General features: G+C 36.5%; 1 protein-coding gene across 1 annotated transcript; it reads left to right on the top strand.

Moving 5' to 3' along the window:
• The first annotated feature begins 8,451 nt into the window (after positions 1-8,451).
• On the top strand, positions 8,452-9,025 carry LOC104664678 (keratin-associated protein 8-1). The gene has a single exon (XM_010366291.2). The coding sequence runs from the start codon at positions 8,500-8,502 to the stop codon at positions 8,689-8,691; it is 192 nt and encodes a 63-aa protein (XP_010364593.1). The 5' UTR covers positions 8,452-8,499; the 3' UTR covers positions 8,692-9,025.
• Positions 9,026-9,761: the final 736 nt, after the last annotated feature.

A 9,761-nucleotide genomic window follows, 5' to 3' on the forward strand; every position in this document is an offset into this window, starting at 1 on the left:
GATACCAGTCACACAAGAGAAGGTTATGTGGCAACTGCAATTAAGTCCTACAGATACGAGGAAGAGGTTGGCCTACTGTTATGTTACAGATGGGCTCCAGCTAATCAGGAATGGAAGAAAGGTCTCCCAAAGGAAGTGATTGAGCTGGCATGTGAAGGTTGCATGGGAGTTGATCAGGAGGAGAGAAAGGAAGAGAATTCCGTACAGAACAAACAGCGTGTGTCAAAGCTTGAGAATGAGAGGAGCAGACAAAGTTTGAAGAACTAAAAGACAGCAAAACTTAATGAAGAGGGAGTTGAGAACTTTTAGGTCAAAGATTAAAAAAATATTATCCTAAAAGCAATAGGAGTAATTGAAAGACTTTTTTTCTTGTTTTATTTCTAAGACTGTTATTGATTTTTTTCATTTGTTACGTTGAGGTACATGCCTTCTATACCGAATTCGTTGAGAACTTTTATCATGAGGACTGTTGAATTTTGTCAAATTTTTTCTCTGCATCAATTGAGATGATCAAATAATTTTTATCCTTCATCCTATTAATGTGTAAAGTATATTACATTGATTAATTTTTGTATGCTGAAACACTCTTGCTTTTCAGAGGTAAATCTACTTGATCATGTGTATCATCTTTTTTAATGTGCTTTTAAATTTGGTTTGCCAGTATTTTTGCATCTATGGTCATTAGGGATATTGTCCTGTCATTTTATTTTCTCATAGTGTCCTTGACTGACTGGTATTAGAGTAATACTGGCCTCATAAAATGAGTTTGAAGATGTTTCTTCCTCTTTAATTACTTGAAGGACTTTGAGAAAGACTGGTATTAGCTCTTCTTAAATGTTTTATAGAATTCAATGGTGAAGTGATCTGGCTCTGGATTTTTCTTTGTTATTACTGTTATTTCTTTGTTATTACTGTTATTACTGATTCAATCTCATTATTTGTTATTGGTCTGTTAAGATTTCCTATACATGATGTACTCTTGGTAGGTGGGATGTTTCTAGGAATTTGCCGTTTACTGGAGGTTATCGAATTATTTTGGCATATAATTGTTCACAGTAGTCTCTTATGATCTTTCATATTTTTTTGAGTACCAGTTATAATATTTCTTCTTTTATTTCTGATTTTGTCTTTTCCCTTGTTTTCTTAGTCTAGCGAAAGGTTTGTCAATTTTGTTTGCCTTTTAAAAAACCAACTCTTAGTTTTGTTGCTCTTTTCTGATTTTTTAGACTATATTTCAGTTATTTCTGCTCTGATCTTTATTTCCTTTTTTTCTTGGTAACTTTGGACTTAGTTTGTTCTTTTTCTTTTAGTTCCTTCAAATATAAATTATGTTGTTTAGTTGAAATTCGAATTTTTCTTGATGTATATTTTATTGCTATAAATGTCTCTCTTAGAACTTTTGCTGCATTCCAAAATTTTGGGGTTTTTTTCTTTTTTCTTTTTGGTGTGTCAAGATATTTTCCAGTCCTCATTTGACCCACTGGCTGTGCAGGAGATGTTGTTTAAATTCCTCATGTTTGTGACTTTTCCAGTTTTCCTCCTGTTATTGATTTCTAGTTTCATACAATTATAGTTGAAAAAGATGCTTGATATGATTTCATTCTTCTTAAATTTGTTAAGACTTATTTTGTGGGCTAACATGTGATATGTACTGGAGAATGTTTTGTGTGTGCTTGAGAAGAATGTGTATTCTGTTGCTCTTGGGTGGACTATCTGTGTACATCTGTTAGGTCCATCTGGTCTAAGTCCAAGCACAATGTTTCATTATTGGTTTTCTGTCTGGATTATCTATTCACTGTTGAAAATGGGGTATCGAAGCTCTGTACTGTAATTATATTTCTATCTATTTCTTTTTTCAGATCTATTAATATTTGCTTTATATATTTAGGAGTTCTGATGTTGTGTGCATATATATTTTAGAAGTATTGTATCTATTGATAAATGTACCTCTTTGTCATTAAATAATAAGCTTCCTTGTTGCTTGTGACAGTTTGTGACTTAAAGTCTATTTTGTCTGATGCTACTTCTGCACTCTTTTGGTTTCCATTTGCATGGAATATCTTTCTTCATCTCTTCACTTTCAACCTGTGTGCATCCTTGAAAGTGAAGCGAGTCTTTAGTGGGCAGAACATAGTTGGGTCTTATTTTTTTTTCATTCAGCTGCTCTATCTTTTGATTGGAGCTTTTAGTACCTTCACATTTAACATAATTATTGATAGTTAAAGACTTACTATTGCCAATTTGTTAATTGTTTTCAGTAAATCCTTTGCTCCTTTCTTCTCTTGCTGTCTTCCTTTGTCAATTGATGATTTTCTATAGTGGTATGCTTTGATTCATTTCTCTGTCTTTTGTATAACTACTACAGGTTTTGCTTTGGAATACCGTGAGCCCTAGATAAAAGTCTATTTTAAACTGATAGCAGGTTAACTTTGATCACAAACAAATACTGGTGCACTTTTGCAGCCTTCCCGACACTTTACATTTTGATGTCAATATTTAAGTCTTTTTTTTTAAAATCATGTATCCACTGACAAATTATCCTAGATAAAGTTCTTTTTAATAATTTTGTCTTTGAATCTTTATCCTAAAATTATAAGTGATTTGTTCATTACCACTACAGTGTCAGAATATTCTCAATTTGACTATGTGCTTTCCTTTACCAGTGAGTTGTATATTGTCATATATTTCCATATTGCTAATTAACATCCATTTCAGCTTGAAGAACTGCTTGTAGCATTTCATGTAAGGCACGTCTAGTACTGATGGATTCCCTCGGCTTTTGTTTGGGAAAGTCTTTGTCTCTCCCTTATTTCTGAATGACTACTTTGTCAAATAAAGTGTCCTTGGCTGGCAGTTTTTTTTCCCTTTAGTACTGTGAATATATCATTCTATTCTCTCCTGGCCTGGTAGGTTTCTGCTAAGAAATCTGCTTAAACTCTTGTGGAGGTTCCCCTGTATATGATGAATCTCTTCTCTTGCTTTCAAACTTCTCTTTGTCTTTGATTTTTTGAGAGTTTATTTCTAATTTGTCTCAGTGAAGTCTTATTTGATTTGAACCTGATCATAGCAAGGTTTTTAAAGAGGGAGGCAGGAGGGTCAGAGTTGGTAGCAGGAGATGTGACAACAGAAGTGACAGATTGGAGTGATGAAAGGAAGTGGCCATGGATCACAGAATGCAGATGCCCTCTAGGAGCTGAAAAAGGTAAGTAAAGACATTATCTTCTTATTCACTGCAGAAAGAGCCAGCCCTGCAGACATCTTGATTTCAGATTTCTGGCACCCAGAACTGTAGGGATAATAAATTTTATTAGGCCCACATTATCTCCTGCCTAAGTTAGTGTGATGGCTTTTGTGGTAACACTACTGATTATTAATCCAATGACCATTTCTCTCTCCCTCTTTCTATGCTTCCAGAGCCTGCTTCACACCATTAAGGCAGAAATGCCAGATGCACACTTTTCCACCTTTCCCTATAACTTAACCATGAGGTGTGACTCAGTTTTGGACACTGGGCCCCAAAGGAAATCCATGGGAAGACAAATGTGAAACATATTCCTTCCTGAAACAAAATGAAGAGGAATTGTTGAGAAGAAGCCCTCTTTCCCTTCCTGGTTTCGGATGTTGATGTGTAAGAACGTGAAGTATGCACCTGCTGAGGGAATCACCATGAAGCCAGCCCTGAACACTGACACTGTCAAGGCCTGAAGCAACCCTGGAATTACTTATATTCTCACCTCCTATTATTTGTGAAAAATAAATTCTTTCTGTTTAATCAACTTTCAAATGGGATTTTTGTTACTTGCAGCCACAAGCATTCCTAATAAAGTTTTAAACAGGTCTTTCTACCTCTGGGGTTTCTTTATTCTAATTCATCCTCCACACTCTCAGAGTAGTGATATTTCTAAGGTGTAAAATTGATCATGTCACTCCCATCTTAGTGTATAAAGTGGCTCCTTTGCTTCCACAACACATACGGTCACAGGTGCCCCCGACTACCTTCCTGGCGCCACCTTCCATTAATTATTCTCTCATATGCAAGGCTGTGATCCCTCTGAATAATTTGTGGCTCTTGGAAGACACTTGGCTATTTAACATCTTTGAAACTCTGCTTTAAATTACTTCTTCTTTCTGGAATATTTCCTAGATCCAACTATGCCCTAGCCAATGTCTACCGGTAAAATATCCCTTTTCAAGACCCAGTTTATGTATCTATCCCTTTCATGCTGAAACATTCCTGCAAGTAGCCCCTACTTCAGGTAGAATCATCCACTGTGTCCTTTATTCTCAAGTCTACAAAGGGAAGGCTCTACAAGGGACTTTTAGGGTAGAACATATAACAGGTATTTCATTTATTTATAATTCCTCATTTAATTACCATTTCTCATTCATCTTTGGATCTCCAGCACCTACACAATGTCTGGAACATAATACATGCTCAATAAATGTCTGTAAGAATAGATGTTTAAGGCCGGGCGCGGTGGCTCAAGCCTGTAATCCCAGCACTTTGGGAGGCCGAGACAGGCGGATCACGAGGTCAGGAGATCGAGACCATCCTGGCTAACATGGTGAAACCTCGTCTCTACTAAAAATACAAAAACTAGCCAGGTGAGGTGGCGGGCGTCTGTAGTCCCAGCTACTTGGGGAGGCTGAGGCAGGAGAACGGCGTAAACCCGGGAGGCGGAGCTTGCAGTGAGCTGAGATCCAGACACTGCACTCCAGCCCGGGCGACAGAGCGAGACTCTGCCTCAAAAAAAAAAAAAAAAAAAAAAAAAAAAAAAAAAAAAAAAAAAAGAATAGATGTTTAAAAACATGAATGGAAGAAAATTTTCGTATTGTATGGAAGATAATTTTGTATTGTATATATCACTGATATATATTCTAAAACTCATTTAAAACACCCCATTCTATCGTATGAGCCTGAGAGGCAGAGGTTTCAGTGAATCAGGATCATGCCACATACTCAGTCTGGGTGACAGAGAGAGACCCTGTAACAAAATAAAATAATCAAAAACAAAAACAAACCCCCAAACAAAAACAAAAATAAAAACAAACAAAAATATTCCATTCTAACTTAGCTTTCATTTCTAATAAATGTTAATATGCTGAAGGTGTAAATGTTATATCTGAAGTTGATATGACAGGGATGTTTTTACTGTGCACATTGTAATTGACTCTGTTTCTGAAATTTGTACACAATATATTTCCTGCTCCCTTGTAGAAAGTCAAAAAGCAGAATTTTTTCTTATCTTTATGTCAGGTCTTATTCAAAATCAAAGGACTATGAAAGGTAAAGTCCAATTATTTATTAAACAGCATTTTAGGATTGTTATTAAAAGAGAAGAGGGTCATGAATTTTATTTAAGCCAATAAATATCCAACAATGATTAGTCTATTACTGTGCCATTTAACATGTGAGAATATATTTTTCTCTTTTGTAAACCTTCATGTTACATAGCTTATTTAGGGGAAAATTTACAAAAGGATATTTTAACAGCAATTGGTTTGAAATGCTGCTGCTTTCTACTGGGCTGCCTCACAATCACATTTCCCCTCATGTTGGATGGCATTGGAGAGGCCATGGGTATTTTTAGGATCTGGTTAAGGAGAAGCTGAGTCAGTGATTTGTTCAGTTTGGGCATGGTGGGATATATTTATGTGTTTTGCGGCCACTTCTGTACCTAATTAAGCTACTTCTAGCCATTCTTATGTGGGAATAGCTCCCAGGAATTCTTCGACCACTCTGCTGATTCACCTAGAACATGTGATGTGAAAATGCAGGACCAGAGGCCCTATCTTAGTCTGAGTTTTTCCCGTGGCATACAGCACAGGATGAGTAGTGGAGGGGAAAACAGTTTGAAATGATGGAGCCAGAAGCTAGCCTGTGGGAAAGAAAACTATTATAGTAGTGTGCCAGGCAATTCATAATACAAATAATATTTTTTCTCTGAATTTTGTAATATTTGTAAGTTTTGTTAGTGTTTTTGTTGTGATTTTTTTAAAGCATCTCAACAAATACTTACTTTTGTACTTAATTTTATATGTTACATTGTAAACTTTTTAACAAATGGGCTTTCAAAAATGTATACTTCCAGGCTTTATGAAATCCTGACTCTTTCTTTGATAAGCCTATTATCAGAATAAAGCTTTCATTGGCTCAATATAGGATTAAATTCGCTATTAGTTTTTAAATGACTTGTTGATAAATGATATGTCTCCCCAAATTTTCTTTTGTTAGAATTTTCTGTAGACTTTCTAGAGAAAATCCAAGCTGTTCTCTGTAAATAGGGCTTAAGTTTGAAGAAAGACAACATATTTTAATTACTATTCATGTACAGAGCTAGGTTTTGTGCTGCAGAAGGCAAAACTAGCATCTTGTCAGATTGGGTAGGCAAATGGGAAAATTCATTTAAATAGAGCATCATAATTGACCTTTGGCAATATTAATTCAAAAATTTTAAATTTTCCGTTAAACAATGGTATCTTTTGTCTAAATTTTTTCCCCCTAACATCAGGTTTTCTATCATGAAATACAGCAATGTGATGCCAGTAGAAACAGAATGTAAATCATTCTATGATTTTTAGGGAATGATCTACGGTTGAATACCTTTATGTTTTGGGAATAAATCTAATTTCAATTCCCTGAACTTGTTTAGCTATAAGCCACATGTCGTGTTTGAATTTTAATTGCTGAATCCCCATAGGCAGGCATCCAGGTTTGCTCATGAAGCAGGGTACTGTAGCTGTTTTCATTCTCCAGAATGTGATTATTACACATTGCATATCTGTATCAAAATATCTCATGTCCTCCACAAATATATAAACCTACTATGCACCCACAAAAATTAAAAATAAAAAAATTGAGGCCAGGTGCGGTGGCCCACGCCTGTAATCCCAGCTCTTTGGGAGGCCGAGGCAGGAGACTTGCTTGAACTGAGGAAGCGGAGGTTGCAGTGAGTCAAGATTGCACCACTGCACTCCAACCTGGGCGATAGAGCAAGATTCCACTTCAAAAAAATTACATATATATATATATATATATATAAATTTAAAAATGCCTCTGCTGTAATTAATCTATTTTTAATTAATTAGATTTAATTAATTTAATCAATCTGGCTAGTATACTGGCATGATTTTGAATTTTCCAAGAGTCTCATCTTGTTCTTGGATTCAGCCTTTGATCCCTAGCTGCTGATAGCAGGGAGCAAAGTTACCTCTGGGTTATGAATTAAAATCTGGGGGAGCTCATGTGTAACACATATCTGTTTTGTGGCCTTCTAGAATGATTCCTATTATCTCTGTGCCTATTTCTGTTCCATGTGCCCTCTTTTGGTATTTGTTCTCTAAGTTCTCTACTAAGTGCCACTATAAGAAATCTTAACACAGGTGTCTGGGAATAATATATCAGGTCTTACATGATCCAAGACAATTTTGATCAGCCTTATCCCTCCTTTAACTCATGTTTGAGAATTAACTCTCTGTTTAGAGAGGAATAACATTCCTTTTTTATTCTGGGGTACATGATCATTTTAAAAGTGAAATAACTGATTTCATATTGTCATCTGGTCCTTTATAATATCATCACATTTGTCAGACAATCTGGTTTCATTAGATCTAAGAGAAAAAACATTCTAAATCTTACCATAAATGTTTTGATTCATTTTTCTGTGTTTACCTTATTAGTTTGAACATTTAGTTTAAAGCATGTTTCAGGTCAAAAAATTAAATTTGTTTGACAATTCAGTACAAGGATTAATCCAAATATTCCATTTTAAAATCTCAATACTATTAATTCGAGCACTCTTCTAGAAATGTGATGTTAGGTATAGTTTAGGAGGGGACTATGATTAAGATTACATTTTTAACCAGTTTCCCAAACACAGTAGCTGTAGGTAGAGAGAGAGAGAAGAAAGAAAGACTCTTTCTCATGAGTCTTATTGTATTTGCCTTTCATATTCCAAAGAGAATCCTTGAAGCACGTGAATACTAAGACATGCTTTAATTTTGAGAATTTTGAGCTAGACTCACTATCCATTTGTTATTTTATTTATTAATGTATTTAACACCTATTTATCGAATTCCAACTGTGTGTTGTGGGAATTCAGAGAGCAAGAGGACTGCACAACAGTTAACAACCTCAGAATATTTCTTGATATTACATGCCTGCTTACAGAGAGTTATATAGGGTCTATAAGACAGAGTGCTTTGAAGTCCTGGCAATAATTTTTTTTTAGGAAGGGAAATAATTTGTTTAAAGTCATCTTCTTTCTGCATTGTATCACATGAGAGCTTTCTTAAGCCACTGTAAAGACATCATAAGCAAGAGCAAAACAAGTTAATGAGCTTTTAAGAATGTAAATTGGTGTCAAGAATGAAAATGAGGGCTTTGTATTTTTCACCACCCACCAGAGCCAGGATATATAAAGAAGGTTCTGAAACCAGGAATCCATCCCACTAAGGAAACGCACTCCGTTGCTACCTAAGCCCTCCACTCCCGACACCATGCACTGCGACAACTTCTCCGAGGCTGTCTTCCCAGGATGCTACTGGGGCACCTATGGCTACCCGCTGGGATATAGCGTTGGCTGTGGCTATGGCAGCACCTACTCCCCAGTGGGCTATGGCTTCGGCTATGGCTACAATGGCTGTGGGCCTTTCAGCTACAGGAGATACTGTCCATTTGCTCTCTACTGATTGGCTGAAATCCCCGAGGCGTAGAATCTTCTCTCCCTTGAAGGCTGAGCAGCACATCTCCAGGTTCCCCACGTATCCACTCCTTCAGTCCTCATTTGCTCATCAACCTCAGAGACACTGCCTTCCAACTTACCTCCAGTCCCAGGGGAGGAAAATGAAAAAGGAGACGCTTCCTCAAGCTGCCTGCCCTGGCTGATGTTCTCTGGGATACTTTTGGAAACTTGACCTCCTACTTGTCATACACTACTTTTGAATTTTTCATGACACTCATGACTTGTCATGATGAAGTCATGGCTATGTCTATCAAAATCTCAATAAATTTGTCTCAACTGGTGTAATATTCTCATGCTAGAGTGAAGTTTCCTTTCTTGGTGTGTGCATATTTTCTGTTACATTGGGAGTGGCGGGGGGAAGTGAATTTCTTTTTCTCATGTGGGCATTAGGTAAGAGGGTGGGTTGCAGGAAATGAATAAAAAGGTTGCCTGTTTGAACCTTCTTAAAATTTTATGATGCCCACCTCCAACCCAGTGGAGCACCATTTATTGTTCAGGGTGCCCTTCTAATCTCACTACTTCTTTTCCTCCGCGAGAAAACCCAACACATGAGAGGAACTTTTTCAGTCACTTCATGTTAGTCCAAATGGAACCCACTGCGTTCCCTTTCCCAGGGACTAAGGATTATAGACGAAAGTACCATGTTCCCTAATGAAGGATTCTGGAGCATTGAGTAATAGGGAAGCCACAGACATCCTTTGGAAGTCAGAGTTTTTTAGGTGAAGGGATAAATCTGTATCAAACTATCTAAGGTGTCTATTTTGTAGCTTAGAAGCACCCAGGTTATTCACAACCATGGCAAGTTTCTTAAAGAATCAACAGCAGATAACGAGTTTCACTCTTAAAATATATGAGCTGTAATGAATATTTCTGAAGATATATCAGCTTTTCTCTGTGTTCCTTTAGAGAACGGAGCAATTTCCTTTTATAAGCCAAATAAAAAATGTCTCAATCCTTCTACTGAAAACATCTTACGTATAGTACAAATATTCTTGGTGGTAACAAGATTTGGCTTAA

Source organism: Rhinopithecus roxellana, chromosome 13 (genome assembly GCF_007565055.1).
Source record: "Rhinopithecus roxellana isolate Shanxi Qingling chromosome 13, ASM756505v1, whole genome shotgun sequence".
In the NCBI taxonomy this organism is placed as follows: Eukaryota; Metazoa; Chordata; class Mammalia; order Primates; family Cercopithecidae; genus Rhinopithecus; species Rhinopithecus roxellana.